This window comes from Sphaeramia orbicularis, chromosome 10 (assembly GCF_902148855.1).
Source record: "Sphaeramia orbicularis chromosome 10, fSphaOr1.1, whole genome shotgun sequence".
Classification (NCBI taxonomy): Eukaryota; Metazoa; Chordata; class Actinopteri; order Kurtiformes; family Apogonidae; genus Sphaeramia; species Sphaeramia orbicularis.
The window spans coordinates 18,635,079-18,652,814 of NC_043966.1; the positions used below are offsets into that span (position 1 = coordinate 18,635,079).

At 39.3% G+C, this 17,736-nt stretch overlaps 2 protein-coding genes across 3 annotated transcripts; both read left to right on the forward strand.

Moving 5' to 3' along the window:
* Positions 1-223: 223 nt before the first annotated feature.
* mcm7 (minichromosome maintenance complex component 7) lies at positions 224-10,112 on the forward strand. 2 transcript variants are annotated; one of them, XM_030146143.1, is made up of 15 exons: positions 224-415; positions 2,699-2,778; positions 3,898-4,062; positions 4,255-4,379; positions 4,515-4,695; positions 4,778-4,915; positions 5,026-5,175; positions 5,350-5,464; positions 5,591-5,722; positions 5,947-6,030; positions 6,295-6,506; positions 6,767-7,032; positions 7,120-7,288; positions 8,370-8,479; positions 9,481-10,112. In XM_030146143.1, exons 1-15 carry the CDS (start codon positions 385-387, stop codon positions 9,704-9,706), a joined length of 2,184 nt encoding a protein of 727 aa, XP_030002003.1. In that variant the 5' UTR covers positions 224-384; the 3' UTR covers positions 9,707-10,112. The 2 variants fall into 2 exon arrangements, with proteins under 2 accessions (XP_030002003.1, XP_030002004.1); XM_030146144.1 differs by lacking the exon at positions 224-415 and adding an exon at positions 2,011-2,119 and having other exon boundaries at positions 9,481-9,706.
* A 3,592-nt stretch (positions 10,113-13,704) lies between these two features.
* On the forward strand, positions 13,705-16,993 carry and4 (actinodin4). Its single transcript, XM_030145042.1, has 5 exons — positions 13,705-13,753; positions 13,969-14,005; positions 14,117-14,270; positions 16,138-16,698; positions 16,762-16,993. The coding sequence occupies exons 1-5, from the start codon at positions 13,705-13,707 to the stop codon at positions 16,945-16,947; spliced, it is 987 nt and encodes a 328-aa protein (XP_030000902.1). The 3' UTR covers positions 16,948-16,993.
* The last annotated feature ends 743 nt before the right edge of the window (positions 16,994-17,736 follow it).

The window sequence follows — 17,736 nt, forward strand, 5'->3', positions numbered from 1 at the left end:
CCCACAGTGTTCGGTTGTGGTTCACTGTGGGGTCACTGGGCTGTATGAGCACAAAACCCAATCACTGCGTTTCGCGCCAAACCTGACAAACACGGAGGAAGTGAGTCAAGTCACATGACATACAATCGCCCGTAATTTTCGCGCCACCACGAAATCCCGCCTCTCCTCAGAGAGCTAAGCGACGTGATTGGCTGCAGGAAACGTCAGACTCGCGCCACTTCTTGCACCGCGACAAGGCAGGACGTCAAACTGCAACTTGAATGAGTGCTTGTCTCCGTTCATAGAGCAGGAATAAAACCGACTATTTAAACTACATATCCGCTTGTTTGCAGGTTTAACATTTTAAAGTTAACTCGTCTCACCTGAGGGTCAACGTCCGCAGCAATGGCTCGTAAGGATTATGCCGCAGAGAAAGGTAAATTCAACTTTCTGATCATGACTGCATGGCAGCAACAGGTTAGCCTCAGTTAACAGTAAAAGCTCGGTATTTTTGAGGAAACTACTTGTAGGACCGTAATATTTATAAGTTCGACTGCACTGCCTGCATAGTCAGTGAGTCTCAATCTGTATTTTATGTTTTTTTCCTGCACGTTAGTATAGCTTAACTGCTGTTCTGATACAATCACCTCCTTTACTTTCGCACTTGCATTAATTAACCTTATAAAAGTCTCATAATCATGTATATGCCGATATATCATTAGATAAACTGGGGACATAGGGGGCTGTTGTCGCCACTTTTCTTAACTAGCTAACTCTGTGCTATCTATATGTGTGCATTGTCTGGGCTTGACTACACGGTGACCCGGATGGATCTGCTTAAACAAAGGAGCGGGCGCCACTGCAAGCACATGTCCAACAAAAACGCCTTCTCATTTAACACTTTTTCTGACTTTCATATATGGGCTGAAACGTACTTGACATGCTAACACGAAAGTAACTAAGTATAAAAGTAGCTAGGTTCTCCTTAAAGTTAGTGCATTGGCATTATAAACATAAGTTATAAAAGTTGGTCTGACTCATAGACCGGGTGTCTAAGTGACTTTAATACATCCAGTTAAAAGCCAAACTGCTATTTTCAGATCGTAATATGATATACTGTTAGTTTAAGTAGTTTCACATCAGTCAGTAAAACTACAACGCCTAAATACTAAATAGCAATAATGATGTTAAACATGCGCTTCATGGTAAGTTGCACGAATAAAGCTATGTAGTTTTATTTTTTTAACATCCACAACTTAATAAAACGTCCTATTTTACCTTTTCCTCCTGGTATCAAATCTATTTTCCAAAGACAGAGGTGTCCATTAAAGAGCCCCACTACCTTCCATTTACTACCGTTAGCATGCTAGCATGTACTTAACGGACTCCAAGTGTCAGGTGCTAACATGCTAGGTAGTTAAATAAACTAGTAAGCTAACGGTTTTTTTTTAATTTGATTTTCAGCGGGTCAGTTTGCTGTCGGTGTCGCTGAATGGCACTTAAAAATTTTTTCGTGAGTTTATAAGAAGAGGGGGAAAAATTCTCCTAACTTTTAATTAGTATTAATAATCATAACAGGTCGCGGAAATGTAAAAATGTACAAAATTATAACAATAATAATGTTAGGGGTATAATATTCAGAGGTAGACGGCCTAGTGTTATCTGGTTAAAATTTGCACTGATTTGCCTTACTGCGTATTGGTTAAATTGCTAGTATGTGTTGGTGCAACACTTTTTTTTCACATGTTTGGTCTGTGGATGTAAAACTGGAATTTCGCCATTGTAGTTTCGGTTTTAACCAGCGTCTGCATCAAAGTAGAATCAAGTGTATTAGTGAAGTTTAGCATGGAACCTCATGTACCAGCCGTCGTATTAATTATCATCCGTTTAGCTATGTAGCTAATAGTAAAATGAGTGCTTAATGATGACAGATGTGTGTGTTCTAAACATTTGGCTAACGTTAGAAGATGGCTGGCCTTGATTTGAAAACAACAGCCAGGACTACTTTCGAGAGCGGAAGAATCGCGGAGGGATATCGGAGTGGCGAGGCACAAAAGCCATGTGCTGCTTTGTTTACAATAACATCCTCGAACAGAGAAATAATAAACCAGATGTGCGGATTTTCTGCGACGGCGTCAAAGTAAGTGGGGCACTTTCGCCGTCGTGTTCGTGGTAGTTTTGTTTATTCTTTGGCGGAATTGAATATTGTAAGTAGTTGCGGTTCTTTCGAGAAGTGAGGGATATTTTCCCCCAAAAAAATGGACACTGAACTGAGCGCGCGCCTGTTGTTGTTGTATTTACATTGTCACCCTTAAGCTATTTGCTGCGTAGCGTCAGTTATTTCACTCTAAAACTGCCGTAGTAGCTCCACTCGATCGGAATCGGATTCGTATACTCCATCAGAGGCAGTTTGTGTCTTACTGAAGGTAATAGTGACTCATCGAGATTACAGGATGCCATGTTACTCAACAAAGGGGGTCGTCGCAGGACAACAAATTAGCTCCCAGTCTGTAGGCCCTTTGCCAGAGAATGAGCTTTTCAACTTTTAAACCTCGATATTAGCTTTAATGATGTGGGAACAATTCAGCAGATAACGCCAGTGTACGGAGATTCTTTGTGTGTATATATATAGCTAACAAACAACCCTGGCGTCTGCTCTTGTGTGTGGCCTGTGTTGTATAGCTGAGGATCTTTTTTTTTCCTTCCTTGCTTTTTTCAGACAAATTGAAAAGATTCCTGCAGGAGTTCTACACTGAGGATGACAATGGGAAGAAGGTGTTCAAATATGGAGCGCAACTTGTAAGCAGTTCATTTATCTTTATTTTTTTTAATCCTCTCCCTTTGACTTATTTAGGTGTAACTTGAAAGCTTGTCCATTGAAAGACAATTCAGACAAAGATAGTTCAACTATTTATTAGAATCTTGCAACTTATTTGCCCATCACATATATCCACTAAAGTGAATGCATCAGCCTGTTGTTTTTTTTCTTGAACCATTCTTTGTTCATGTAGAATCACTCAATATAGTAGCTTTCCATGAGAACAGTTAATTACTAACGGTGCCAACATTTAACGAAATACTGTACTATTATTAAAATAATTACTGTATGTGACACAAAGCGCTGTAGTGTTGTATCCTCCTGAGACTCAGGAAGGTAAAAGTTTTGCCTTTTGTACATTAAATAATTGTCTTGATAAGAGACATAATCTAACAGTTTGTTCAGATATATTTTTTAATGAAATGTCCTTTGCAGTGGGCAGGGTGTTTTTTTTTTTTTTTTTTTTTTTAAAGTAAACCTGTTAAACTCTTGTCCCCTACAGAGGACAGAAATGCATTGCTGGGCCTCAAGAAGATATTGGAATGCATTGTAGAAAGTGTACAAGTGTGATTGTCATGTTATCATGCGTGGATGTAGTTTTTAGGGCTGTCAAAATTAACACAATGCAGATTAATCCATCATCATGATTAATCTGATTAAAATTTTTAATTTAATAAACCCCTCTACAGCACAGAATGACTCTGCCAACGCATTTGGGGTAGTTTGTCCAAGTAGAGTTACCATCGCACATGCGCAAAATGGGCAGTTGATCTGGTAGTGACAGACAGCAGAACCAACCCATAAAGATGGAAGACACGTTGGCCCCCTGGATGTGAAATAAGAGTACAAAAAACCCAAGACGGATCAGTTGTTTTGTTGAAGATGTTTAATAAACATGTTAAGTGCATATATATTCCTTTCTTTTTTGAGTCTGCTTGTGCAAAATGAAACACGATTAACATAGATTAAAAAAAAATTTGACATTTAATCGAAATTAATCCACAGCAACCCTGTGATTAATCAGATTAAAATTTTTAATCGTTTGACAGTACTAGTAACTTTGTCAAGTGGCCCATCTAATTGTGTGTGTGTGTTTACAGGTGGCGCTGGCCCACAGGGAGCAGGTGTCTCTCTATGTCGATCTGGATGACGTGGCCGAGGAAGACCCAGAGCTTGTCGAAAGCATCTGCGAGAATGCAAAACGATACTCTGGCCTGGTTGCTGACGCCGTCCATGAGTTGCTGCCAGAATATAAAGAAAGAGATGTACGTAGATTTGCAGGGAAACATTTAGTTTGGAAAATCAGTAGATTAAAAACAAAAGTCAGACTGTTATTAGCCACCCACATGGTGTTATTTATGTAAAGCCAATTAGAGAAAAGGTTACTACACTTTGTATAGTACTCTGCTTATGTGCATTACGTTAAGTATTTATGAATCCTAAAATATTATTTTCAGATCGTGGCCAAGGATTCTCTGGACGTGTACATTGAGCACAGGCTGATGATGGAACAAAGGGGCCGTGACCCTGCAGACACTAGGGATTCACGTAATCAATACCCACCCGAGCTCATGAGGAGATAGTAAGTTGAATGTTTGGGTTTAAATCTTTTTTTTTTTTTTTTTTTTTTTTTAATAACCTGAAATGTACATATTTTTTTTGCATTGGTATAAATACTAAATGAATTCCCTTCAAATGTCTCTGTCTTCTTCCACAGTGAGATATACTTTAAGTCTCCCAGTACAGCTAAGCCTAAAGTGGTGCGTGACGTTCGAGCTGAAAATATCGGACAGCTGGTGTCGGTCCGAGGCATCGTGACCCGGGCCACTGAAGTCAAACCAATGATGGCCGTGGCTACGTACACATGTGACCAGTGCGGTGCGGAGACCTATCAGCCTGTAAGACATGTTTTGATCCTATTCTTATGCAGTTTCTATGCCAGGACACAGATTTCACTCGTGATGTTGTCTTCTTTCTCAGATCCAGTCTCCGACCTTCATGCCTCTCGTCATGTGTCCCAGCCAAGAGTGTGTCACCAACAAATCTGGAGGCCGCCTCTACCTGCAAACCAGAGGCTCCAAATTTGTGAAATTCCAGGAGCTCCGCATTCAGGAACATGTAAGGAGATTTGCAAGAACATTCAGATGCATACTGTTAATTCATATTTGCATTTACTTCTTTAATTGTACAAGTTTAAGTGCTTATGAGTATCTACATTTGTATAACAGAGTGATCAGGTGCCAGTGGGTAATATTCCAAGGAGTATGTCAGTGTATGCCCGAGGAGAAAACACACGTCTCGCTCAGCCAGGGGACCATGTTGCCATCACAGGAGTCTTCCTTCCACTTCTTCGTACAGGTTTCAGACAGGCAACCCAGGTAAGCCGAATTTAGGCTCAAATCACTACTAAATGTGTTAGTTTTAGTTTTTCAAGGGATATAAGGGAATTGATCCCTTGGTTTCACTGCTTAAACCTGTTTTGTCCAAAACTTTTCTGACTTGTTTTGATTTTTCTTTTTGTTTTTTTTTTTGTTTGTTTTTTTTTTTTTTAGGGGCTTCTTTCTGAAACTTACCTGGAGGCTCACAGCATCACGCTCATGAACAAGACAGAGGATGATGAGCTGGGCAAAGACGAGCTGACTGAAGAGGAGCTACGCAGCATCACAGGTAGGAGTCGAAGTGAAGGCTGGCCTAAAGCAAGGTTATGCAACACCGACCTTTTGTGACTGTAAAGATATTGACTATGCCAACTACTTTCTTATTTTTTGCACTAACGTCTGTCTTGTGTTGCAGACGAAGGATTTTATGAAAAACTAGCAGGCTCAATAGCACCAGAGATCTTTGGACATGAAGATGTAAAGAAGGCACTTCTTCTGCTGCTGGTTGGAGGAGTCGAACAGGCCCCGAAAGGCATGAAAATCAGAGGTAAGAACAGACCAGAGACTCTTAATCTCCATTATTTTCAGACAACAGCTAGTTCTTCCACAAACGTCCCCTTTTATATGTCTTTATATTTATAGTATTTTAAGCACTTAAGTAACTTTCATATTATTCAGACTAGTTTGGTGTAGGTCATGTCTCAACACAAGTATACTTGGGCATATTGAATCTTGTAATAACTCTTCCTGTTTTGGCTCTTCCCCCTCAAGGCAACATAAACATCTGCCTGATGGGAGACCCAGGGGTCGCCAAGTCCCAGCTGCTGTCCTACATTGACCGTCTGGCTCCTCGAAGTGAGTACAGTGCTGTTTGTCAGTGAAAGTCCTCTCTCTGGTTTAATATTTTATCAAGTAAGGCATTTTCTTTCCATTCGAGCATACATGGTGAAATATTAACTGTTGGTGTGGATCTTGACGTGAGTAGAGTAGTGGGGTTTTTTTTTATGCCAGAATGGTTTCTCACACAACAAGAAAACCGGTTTAACTATTCTTACATGTTTGACTTGGTTCTACTAGTTTTCCATTGCCATTAAGTCTTATTTTCTCACCCGTTTTCAGGTCAGTACACAACGGGTCGAGGCTCATCGGGTGTCGGTTTGACAGCTGCGGTGATGCGTGACCCCCTCACCGGTGAAATGACTCTGGAAGGTGGAGCTTTGGTTCTGGCTGACCTGGGCATCTGCTGCATCGACGAGTTTGATAAAATGGCTGACGCCGACCGCACAGCCATCCATGAAGTGATGGAACAGCAAACCATCTCCATTGCTAAGGTAATGACAACCCTAATGAACCTGGATGTGCTGCTTGGCTAAAAAAAACCAACACCTAAAAAGTAATTGAACTAAGAACATCCATGTCAGGACTGTCAGTAATTGACAAACCATCTGTAACTTTGAATAATAGGCTAAAATGAATCTTAACCCAAAATAAAGGTAATGATCACATTTTGCTCCTTGTCAACGATGGCTTTGACCAAAACATATTCACAAATGTCTTTTTTTTTTTTTTTTTTTTTTTTTTTCCTCTCCAGGCTGGCATCATGACTTCCCTAAATGCCCGTTGCTCTATCCTTGCAGCGGCTAATCCCGCCTACGGCCGGTACAATCCCCGGAAGAGCATTGAGCAGAACATCCAGCTGCCAGCTGCTCTTCTGTCCCGTTTCGACCTCCTTTGGTTGATTCAGGACAAACCTGATGCAGATGCTGACCTGCGTCTGGCCCAGCACATCACCTACGTCCACCAGCACTGCCGCCAGCCGCCCACTCATTTCACCCCTATTGACATGAAGCTAATGAGGTCTGTAGGGAAAATGGAAACTGAATCACACTTTTGAAGGCACTTCTAAATTCTGCTCTTGTCATAACACATTCTAATTTCCTGCAGGCGTTATATCTCTCTGTGTAAGACACGACAACCTGTCGTGCCCAAGTCACTGGCAGATTACCTCACTGCTGCATATGTAGAGATGAGGAAAGAGGCCCGAGTCAGCAAAGACACCACCTTCACGTCTGCTCGTACCCTTCTGTCCATCCTCCGTCTGTCCACTGCACTGGTGAGGACCACACACCTCAGAAACATTAACATTTACCAGGAATCTAGTTTAGCATAAAGCACATGTGAGTACATCAGTAAAGAGGCTGAGCTGAAGCAAGTGGTTTCAGATTTCAAGTCAAACAGATCTGGGGTTCTTTATAATCTAACATGTTAAGTGTATAAGTCTTGGATTTGTTTGGTTTCAGTCATTGTTGCTGGAATGTAATGTCCATCTTTGAACAGCTGTCAGTCTAGTGTGCGCTAAAGTGCTTACAGTGCAGGTAGTGATGATAATCTTGCCTACTGCAGTGTGAGCACTTCTTTCCCACGCTGGACAAAAGACTACTAGTATATCAAACACAATGGATAAATAGATTTTTTTCTGTTGCCTATACATAGAAAAAGTAACACGGCAATATTTCCTGCTTTTGTCCTCCTGTCATGTTGGCCTCTGGCTGTCAAAAGTGCTGTTTGTGCAGGTAGCAGTCATCTACCCTACTGCAAAACCAGCACTTCAGGCAGACAGGCAGGTGATGTGCTGCACCGAGATGTCCACAAGAGGGCAAACCCCAGCTGTGGGGAAGAAAATTTAATAATACTGGTAATATAATAAGAAGGAATGTTTATTTTGGAAAACACTTCTGTCATCAGGACCCTTTTGTTGTTTTTTTTTGTATATAATCATGTCTTCAGTCTGGATTGTGCTGAAAAGTTGTCTGATCCTGGTCAGCTTTGCAGGGTGGGCAGTCAGCCTGTGCGCCTTAGGAGCAGCTGTGCAAACCCATGCAAAACTGACCATGGCCAGAACTTTCATCAGATTAATTTATAAGAATTGTAAAACTTTCATATTCTCCCTGCATTTCTTAACTGAATTAGCATGAAAAGATTAGCTTTGTTATCCTGTAGAGACTAGCTGGTGTTGAGAGGCGGAGACTTGGGCAATTGCCGGCCATCCCAGAGGGCATTGCACTTGTCTCGGTCTGACAGTGCCGGCACAGCGCAGCCTACAACATCCGGTTGAATCTGCTCGCCATGCTGCAGTTCTATTTGTACGAGATGTGGCGTTCAGCGTGGTCATGTTTTCTACCTCATCTGTTCAGGCTCGCCTTCGCATGATGGACACTGTTGAGAAGGAAGACGTCAACGAGGCGATGAGACTGATGGAGATGTCGAAGGATTCACTACAGGCCGATAAGTCCAGTAACACCAGGTTGGTATTGTAGCGATCAAATTCAGTCTTCAATTCCACAAAGCTCAAGTGACCGGATGCCGGTCCAACCTCCGTTCACCTTTATGAGCCCCTCGTACGCCTGTAACAGTAGCCGTGTATCCTGCAGGAAGCCGTAAAACTCCACTGACTTTTTATGGAGCTCTGTTCACACGGTAGCGTGTTCACGGGAGTTGGTGTTGAGACTGAAGTGTAAACCTTTAACACACTGCACCATGTATAAACTGTTCTCTGTTCAGTGCTTTACAGTTGCTCTTTCCCCAAGGGTGCTTTTGACAATGAGGGGAGGAAAAATGTCACAATTCTACATTTGAAATGACAGAAATAAGTGTCTTTAGGAGTGAAAAACCACTAAAGACTGTTCTATTTATAGATAGTGTTTATACAGATGTTGGTAAAGAATTGGACTTATGTCAGGAAATGGGTCCAGTCATTTCTGTATATTTGACTCGGGTATCCTACTTTTTCACTACTGTTCTAACTAAAGTATAGAATAAAATCTGAATTACATGAATGATTCAATAAATCTTCATAAATTTATGATAGTATTTCAGGTATTTGTATGCACTCCAGTCTTGAATTTAATGTAAATATGGGGGGAAATTGACCTGATCGCAACGGAACGACAAAATGGGAATGAGAATTTCAGAGCTCATTTGAGACATCATGTCATGTGTGGGCTAGCGCTTCAGTGCTTTTTGGAAATCTGAAAACTACAATTTGACAAAGAAATACCTTGAATAGGAGACTGAATATCAAGGCATTCATTTGCATGTGAAACCAAAAAATGGTCTGTGTAAAAAAAAAAAAAAAAAAGACTAACATTTGCCCGTTTTGTGTGTATAATCTAGATCTCAAATTGTATTTTCTCAGATGTCTAAAGTCATATTTGTAAGCTGTAGAAAATCCTGATTACAAATGATACCTCGAACAAGTTTCAGTCAGTTCAAAACTTCTAGATTAACCTGTATTTTCCTCTCCAGGACCCAGCGCCCAGCCGACGTCATCTTCTCTCTGCTGCGCGAGCTCGCCACGGAGGGCGTCACCGGTCGCGGAGGAGCCGGGGGCGTGGTTCGCATGTCGGAGGCAGAACAGCGATGCGTCTCACGTGGCTTCACACCCGCCCAGTTCCAGGAAGCCTTGGAGGAATACGAGGAACTGAACGTGTGGCAGGTTAACCAAGCCCGCACTCGCATCACCTTTGTTTGAAGCAGCTGGCGAAGAACGCGTTTATCTTCATGCTGTGTTTCAGCTACGTGAGAACTCTAAGGGTATTTCTACAGACTTGTTTGGGGCTGTTTTTTTTTTTTCCCTCTTTATTGTGTAACAAGAGTTGAGGAGAACCTGCACACTTTTAAGCGTGAGCATTTCTGCAAGACTTCCCTCCATCAAAGGCCCATAGATGTGCTTTTATGTCTAAAATCCCTGCTCACCAGTAAAATGCTTGTAAATATGTAAGCCAGAAGTTAATAGTATAGCACTCGCTGCAGTTTAGCGTTTCTGATACTGAGCATTTCTGTACATTTTATACTTTGCAATGCAAATCCGGCATGGTAAATTAACATTGAGCCTTGTATTGTGACACATGGTTATAATAAATTGATGGTTCAATCACTGTGCATCCATTTTGATTTCTTTGTCTCTAAAATGGGGTGTACAGATGAAGTGTGCCACATTCATCTGTACACCTGGTTTGTTGTTGCTGCAGCAGTTGTATTGACATAATTGCTGCTTTCCCCAACATGTTTCTGCTGTAAAACATGTTTACATAAAAGTGGAATTTACCATTTTTCTTTCATGAGCAGTTGAACATGTCTCCTGTTTCTTTTTGTTTGTTTGTTTTTTTTAAATGAAATGCTGTTTAAGCTAATCTAAAAATTTTAATTCAAAGAAAGTAGGGGCAAATGTGTTTGGTTTTTTTTTGGTTTTTTTTAGTGATGTTTCATGAGTAAAGACCATGACTAAATACTGGGTTAAGAGAGGACCTCACGACCTGTTCTTTTTTTCTGTTTCTATATCTATTTATAAAAAAAAAAAAAAAAAACTTTCATAAGGTGTTTCATCAGTAAAGACCATGACTAAGTACGAGCTTAAAAGAGACTGTCCACCAATGACTGTCCAATATTGTAAAACATCTCAATTTACTAGAACAGATGACCTACACAATACGACTGCAGAAAGAATTAGGTGAAGAACTTAGGGGAAAAATGTCACATAACCTGAGACAAGTTTATAAACCATTAAGAGTAAAAATTGTGTTTGTCTCAACAATGTGATCTTTGTTACTCCTTGACCTCACAACCTTTTTGTTTTTGTATCTGTTTAAAAAAAACTTTCATAAAGAGTTTTTTTTTTTTTTTAAAAGGTGTTTTATCAGTGTCTCAAGATGCGGCAATGGCCAAATAAATGATTTCCACTAACCTTTAAAATGAGCTCAGTACATAGGTCTGAAACCCTTGAGGTGGGTTGCAGAGGATTTTCTTTGTCAACAAATTTTTTTTCACGCTCTTTGGTAGAACACCTGTTTTTGACTGAACTATTCTTGTAACTGCACATGGATGAAAAGCTGTGTTTGTGTTTTTTCCTGTTAAGAAAGCCAAAATATCAACCCTCAGAGACAGCGGACACTTCTACTTATTTTTTTTTTTCTATGAGGCAGCATCAGGTCTCAAATATCAGGACATCCAAATTTATCTGGTTTGTTTAATGTAATTAAACACTAGCTTTGGTTGGGAATGGACGCCTTTATCACAAATGTCAAGTATTGTTTTATAAACCACTTAGAAGGGTGTGTGTATATATATATATTTTATTGGTGTCCAAATGCGTTTTTTTTATATACATCTAACCTTTCATTAGCAAGTTAGATTATTTATTGGCTAACATTAAGAAATTATGACAAATTGTGACTATTAGGGCTTGAACATATTTGCTATGAAGCCTCTGAATGTGCAAACAGGACATGTGTTATCATTGCAAGGTGAGAAAATCAATTTTTACCTGACTTTTTAAAGAATATGAATATGGTTAATGGTTCAATATTTAAAGAATATTTTTGAGAATCCTTTTTCACCACAGATGATGTTCTCGATCTTGAGGTTTAGTTGATTTGAAACATAGTAAAAAAATTTGTCAGTAATTATGATAAATGGCAAATTAATAATTTTTCTAGTTAAATCTAGTAAAATCATTATTTCTCATCACAACTTGACTATTTCAGAAATGTAGAGGAAAATTAAAACAATTATAATTTTAGACAAATTCCAAGCTGAGGTAATTTAAATATAAACCAATGGTTGACAGTATAAACAAATTAACCTACAATACATACATTTACTGCAATGATATTTACCACAATATAATATATAATAGTCATCCTCTGTTAACAATAAAACCTAAATGTGTCCCAATATTTGTGTCCATCTAGTATATATCTATGTTAAATGTGTGGTTCATCTATTTACAATAATATGAAATGATGCATAAATGGTTTAATTACATGGCCAGGATGGTTTGTGTATGTACTAATTTACATTTTACACTCGAAATTTATCATTAGGGTTTATTGTGAAAAAAATGTAAAAAAAAAAAAAAAAAAAAAAAAAATTGATGCAAAAAATAAAAACTGGTTTAGATTTGAATGACTGCTCTATTTTTAGACCATGGGTGGGTCACAGGAGATTTTATTATAGTCACCAAATAAACTTGTATTTTTATATAATTGAATCCAGTGTGAAATCCAGGTTTTATTTTATGCAGATGTCATATATAAAACGTATTTATTGACATATCCCTTTCCCTTTACCATCTGCTTTAACTATTTCCAATAATACTGGGAGGTGAGGTAGAAATGGCAGTAACATGTACATTAATTCATTCTTCTCATGATTTATAGATAAAGTCCATCAAACTGGGTCACAGTGCTTTATCATGTTAAAAAGTAGGTCTCCAGAAAAAACAAAACAAAACTGGGGAAACACTGTAAAACTGAACATGCCAAGACAAAAAAAAGCAGCATGCAGTCACATCCCTAAACTGTTAGAAAAGCAGGTGTTCTCTGGGTAAAAATAACCACCTTGTGTAGCTGACGTGTCTTATAAATGTCCAGCGAGTCATTAGTAATGTGTGTATGTCAGATATTGTGTTGGTAGGCAGCATTTTCCCCTCGGTTGCAGTCGTCCCAGCAGGTGATGCTTCCCCTCCAGACTTCACGGGGAGTTTCCATTTGAAGTCTCTGCTCTTTATTAGCTTTACTGCTCAACACCAGAGGCTTTTATTCTTAATTGGCGCCAAAGGCTCCATATTAAGCAGTATTAACAGAGAGGTGGAGACAAGATTCAGGTCTCAGAAGGAAGGTGAAATATCATTGGACAGGAGATAATATTTCACAGTGACCAGGGCAGAGGTTTGTATTTAACCCACTCAGCCCTGTGTGTCCAGTGAAGGTGACCTCCTCTGCAGGTGAGTTCTACATCATCTCTGTGACGCACGACTGGAAAATTTAAGTGGAAATGGTGTGGATTAACTTCACATATGTGTGTTTTTATATTTCACAGTAATTAGATGTGCAAGTTTGGAAATTTTGGTTATTTTTCACTAATACTACTATCTTTTTGTCCAGTGTTCAGTAGTTTTAGTTTTTGCTTTTTTTTTTTTAGTTTTAGTTTGATTTCAGATTTAGTTTTTAAGGTATTGTAAAGAAAACCTTATTTTGCAGAAGTTGAAAAAGGCAGAATGAAAGAATGTGTTTTACAGAACTATTGTTTATTAATTGTGCAAAGTCATTTCATTCTTGTGCATTGGAGGAAAATGGAAATGATTTTACATTTCTGTGCACCACTGTCTCTATTTTTGGAGTTTTTGACTGCTAGTTTTCATTTCATTTCAATTACTTCAATTTTTTTTTTTTCACTGGTAGCTCTAGTTTCAGTCTTAGTTTTTCATTAACTATCCTAACTCGGAATCTTTGTGGATATGGAAGCAAAATAAGAGCCTAGGTTTATCCAAGAAAATATGTAATATTTCTTTTTTCATATTCCCTTCTATTTCAGTGAATATTCTTTCTTTTTATGGACAGAGTTAAACTAAATGCTAAATTGCAAAAGTTTATTAACTCAGATTCTGATTACTTTTCTGAAATTGTTTCTTGTTCAATGTACGATTATTTGCTTTACTGTGAAATGTTTCCTGTGTTGCAGGGGTTCAACATGACTTCTCCGTTATGGCTGGCACTGTGCTGTGTGACGTGGCTTCCAGGTCTGTTCATTTGATGTTTTCTAGGCCACATGTCTGAGTCATTTACTAAAGTAAAAATAGTGATAAAGACAATCAACGTCATCCACCGAATGACTCGTCTTCTCCTGTCTGTTTGATGCTGACACATTCTTTCCTTTCCTTTCCTTTCCTTTCCTTTCCTTTCCTTTCCTTTCCTTTCCTTTCCTTTCCTTTCCTTTCCTTTCTTCTTCTCCTAGGTCTGCTGGATGCCAAATCGATGCTGAATATCATCAGACAGGAAGGTAACTTCAGACCTTAAACCACTCTTTTCTTCTTCTCTCTGTGTACAAGTGTTTTGATCTTTCCAAAGGCCTGAGCTTCATCTCCTGTTTCCACAGAGATGGTTCCTGTCGGTGATGTCAGTATTGCCTCACAGAAAGCAAATGACTTTCTGACCCACTCCAGACCGAAGCGTAACGTGGACCCCAGATGGTACAGAAACACCCCAGACTTCCAGGCTTATTATCGCTACTACAGCAGCATCGGACACACTGAGGGGGTAAGACCAAGGCAGAGAACCAGGTCTGAAATAAACCTATAACTGCTGATATGTGACAGTAAGACTCCAGTTCTGTGACTGACAGGATGAACACAGCACAGTCAAGTCCGTATTAAAACTGTGGATCTCTCAAGAAGTTTTATCTCAGCTGTAAATTTAGAAGCTTTCAGAAAACCCATGGATGTTAAAACAACATTTACCCTGGACTTAGGGTTCAAGATTATTCTCACTGACTTAAAAACATTTTGGATAGCAAAAATAACCAAACATTTAAGTAAATAAATTGTTGATAATTTTACCCAGTGGTGGAAAATAACTTTAGATGTTTTATTTAAAGAAACAAACAAACATAGCACTGAAAATTCTCCTCTACAAGTAAATATTCTGTTTTCAAAACCTTAACCCATAAAGATCCTGTGCTACTTGTGTGGCAGTCCCTAAATGATTATTTTTCCAACATTTAACCTTTCTTAAGTGATTTAGCACCATGTATTGTAATGGTATCCTCCTTATTTTGATTTTTTTTGGGTGTAAATTCTATAGTTTTTCATATTTAATTGAATTAAACCTCAGAGTAAATTCAAAGGTTATTATGTCAAAACAGACAAAGAAAAAGAAAAAGAAAAAGTGACTTTTTCAGTAAATATATGAATAACTAAACATAAAAATAAGTGTGTTCATCCACTGTTATTGATCCAGCACCATGCATTGATAGGATTAATAGATCAACAGGTATTAAACAGTTAAATCAGTAGATGGTTTTGGTCAGTGGTGGGTGTTTGGGTCTTTATGGGTTAAATAAAAGATTGTCAGGTGTTACAATCACTATGTAAAAGTAGTCCCTGCAGTAAAATGGCTTTTGAAATGGCTATGCAGTTATATATTTATGAGTTGTTTTTTGCTGTTGTACACATTAAAGGCTGAGCTCATTTGGACATTTAATCTATAGCAATGCCTCATATTTTGTAAGATCATTAAAGAGAATCACTTGTCCCCATTTTATGGGTTCGAAGTGTTAAGAATGGCTCATTTTAATTGACATTTCTCTAAAATAGACATTTTACTCACTGGCAAATTTTCATCTGTAGTTGATGGTGTAATGAGAGGCTCAAAACGACATATGAAGATTAAAACAGGAACAATACTGTATGTGCTTCATAAAAAATACAGTAAACATACACATCCTCCTGAGACCCATGAAAGTAAAGGTTTTTGGCTTTTTTGCATTAAATAATTGTCTTGATTGGAAACAACATAACGCAACAGTTTAAAAAAAAAAAAAAAAAAAAAAAAATATATATATATATATATATATATATATATATATATATATATATATATATATATATACATATATATATATATATATATTTTTTTTTTTTTTTTTCATTGTTTTTATGGGATGCCCTTTGCAGTGGATTGTATTTTTGTTTTGTTTTTTTAAGAAAAGCTGTGGAAACCCTATGGGACATAGCACAAAAATGCATTGCTGGATCTCAAGAGGTTAAAACATAAAAAAAATTAAAACAAAACATAAAAACTTCTTCAGATTAAGAGATTCAGGTTTTCAAAAAGCCATATTTTCATGAGTAGTGTTTTCAGATGTATGTCACATTTGTACATTTTCAGGCTGATTCGTGACAATTTTAATTTTCTTAGCTCCATAGTTTATTACGAAGATTAAAAATCAGTACTTTTGGAGGTGGTTTTATATTGTTTTAACTGTACAGGAAGAGAATGAAAAACTGTCAGCTGAAAAGAGTATAAAGTGTAATATTTTCTCTTGAGGAAATTTGTACTTCATTTAAAATCCACTACTGATATTTCCACAAATGATCCTTTAATCCTGTCCTTTTTCTGTCCTCAGTTGTATGAGATCGACAAACTGCGGATGCTCTACCAGCAGATGAGGTACCTGGAACACACCTACGGCCCCAACGCCTCTTATTTCCAGAGCAAACTGGGAATTCCAGTCCTCATGTGTGACCCCACCACAGACAAGAAATGCAAAGTCCCTCCCCCTCCACCTCCGATGAAAGGCGTCCCGAAGTCCACAGACCCCCCAGCGACCCCTCCTCCTCCTCCACTCCTTTCCCAGGCTGACGTGTTGTACCTGTGCAACGCAAAGGACCCCCTCTGCAAACCCCACATAGTCTACATGCCCACCGGCGCTGTCCCTGTGCTCTGCGACCCCCGTTACCACCCCCACTGTACCCCCCAGAAGGCCCCGCCAGCCCCGGTCGCCGTCCCCCAGCCTCCACCTCCACCTCCAAAGAAGTCTGCCCCACCTCCACCTCCTCCGGTCATCATCAAGAAGTCTCCCCCAGCCCCCGTCCGCACCTTCAAAGGGATGGAGTACGACTGTGACCCCTACTGGGATCCAGACTGCCTCATCGACAACCCACCCAGACCCATCAAGGGGAAGATCGTGGTCCAACCGCCTCCACCTCCACCTCCCCCTGTGGAGAAAGAAGAGGAGGAACCTGTGGAGGAGCCAGAACCTCCTGCACCCATCGAGAAGAAAGTACCCCTCTACCCTTACCCATATCCTTACCCTTACCCTTACCACTACCCATTACCCTACGACCCCCGGGATGACCTGTACGACCCGTCCCGCTTCAATTATCCTCAACCTGCTGATGCTGCTGACGAACCTGCAGAAGAAAGCAGCCAGTAGGACACAGAGAGGGGGTTTCTGTTGAAATAAAACTGACTGATGGAAAACATTTCACTTGCACAATTTCATACTGTGGGGAAGATTTTAACGTGTGGGTTTCTTACAAATAATACTATCATGGAATGTGATGAAGCATTTATAAGTTGCAGTGTTTGATTAAAAACACCTCCAGTGACCTGTGTAAAGGTTAGGGTTAGATGTGAAAACAAACTAGATGTTCCCTTTTATATGCATTTTTAAAGATACACGTATTCTAACACTAACCTTGAGCAAAATAGTGGATGAGAAAGTTAAAGCTGTTTGAACTTTATCACTGTCAACATGTGAGAAGCTTCCATTGCTTCAATAACAGCATGTAAAACAAAAAATTCTGAAAAGGATAATAAAGACATCAAAACTGTCTGTCTTTTGTACATGTGTTTTGTTTTTAAAAAGCAGAGCTCCAGGATAAAGTGGATGGTTGGCTCCTCTGAGTGCCACATGGCAGGTAAAAGCAGACTAGTAAACAGAAGTGCCAGCTCTCAGGTCGGGGGTCATTAGGTCTAGTTCCGCTGTACATTTAATACCTACATAAATGCCGTTAGACCTCAGAGTCTGGAGCCATAAATTGCCCTGCCCTCTTTTTTTCCTGCTGCGTATGCTTCTCTCCAAACCTCCAAAGGCAACAGAACAGCAGGAACACAACATCAAAAGACGAGCTAACTGCAAACACTCGGCCCCAGACAATAAACCTGCACCTCCACATAGCTGACTTTCATAGTCTCATTTAAAAAGTGCAGGGCTGACAAT

Coding starts and splice junctions, on each gene's coding strand:
- mcm7 (XM_030146143.1), top strand. CDS start 385: ATGGCTCGTAAGGATTATGCCGCAGAGAAAG. Junction 4,696..4,777: donor GTGCGGAGACCTATCAGCCT/GTAAGACATGTT, acceptor CTTCTTTCTCAG/ATCCAGTCTCCGACCTTCAT. Junction 7,033..7,119: donor ATTGACATGAAGCTAATGAG/GTCTGTAGGGAA, acceptor AATTTCCTGCAG/GCGTTATATCTCTCTGTGTA.
- and4 (XM_030145042.1), top strand. CDS start 13,705: ATGACTTCTCCGTTATGGCTGGCACTGTGCTGTGTGACGTGGCTTCCA. Junction 13,754..13,968: donor CTGTGTGACGTGGCTTCCAG/GTCTGTTCATTT, acceptor TTCTTCTCCTAG/GTCTGCTGGATGCCAAATCG. Junction 16,699..16,761: donor GACCCATCAAGGGGAAGATC/GTGGTCCAACCG, acceptor GAACCTGTGGAG/GAGCCAGAACCTCCTGCACC.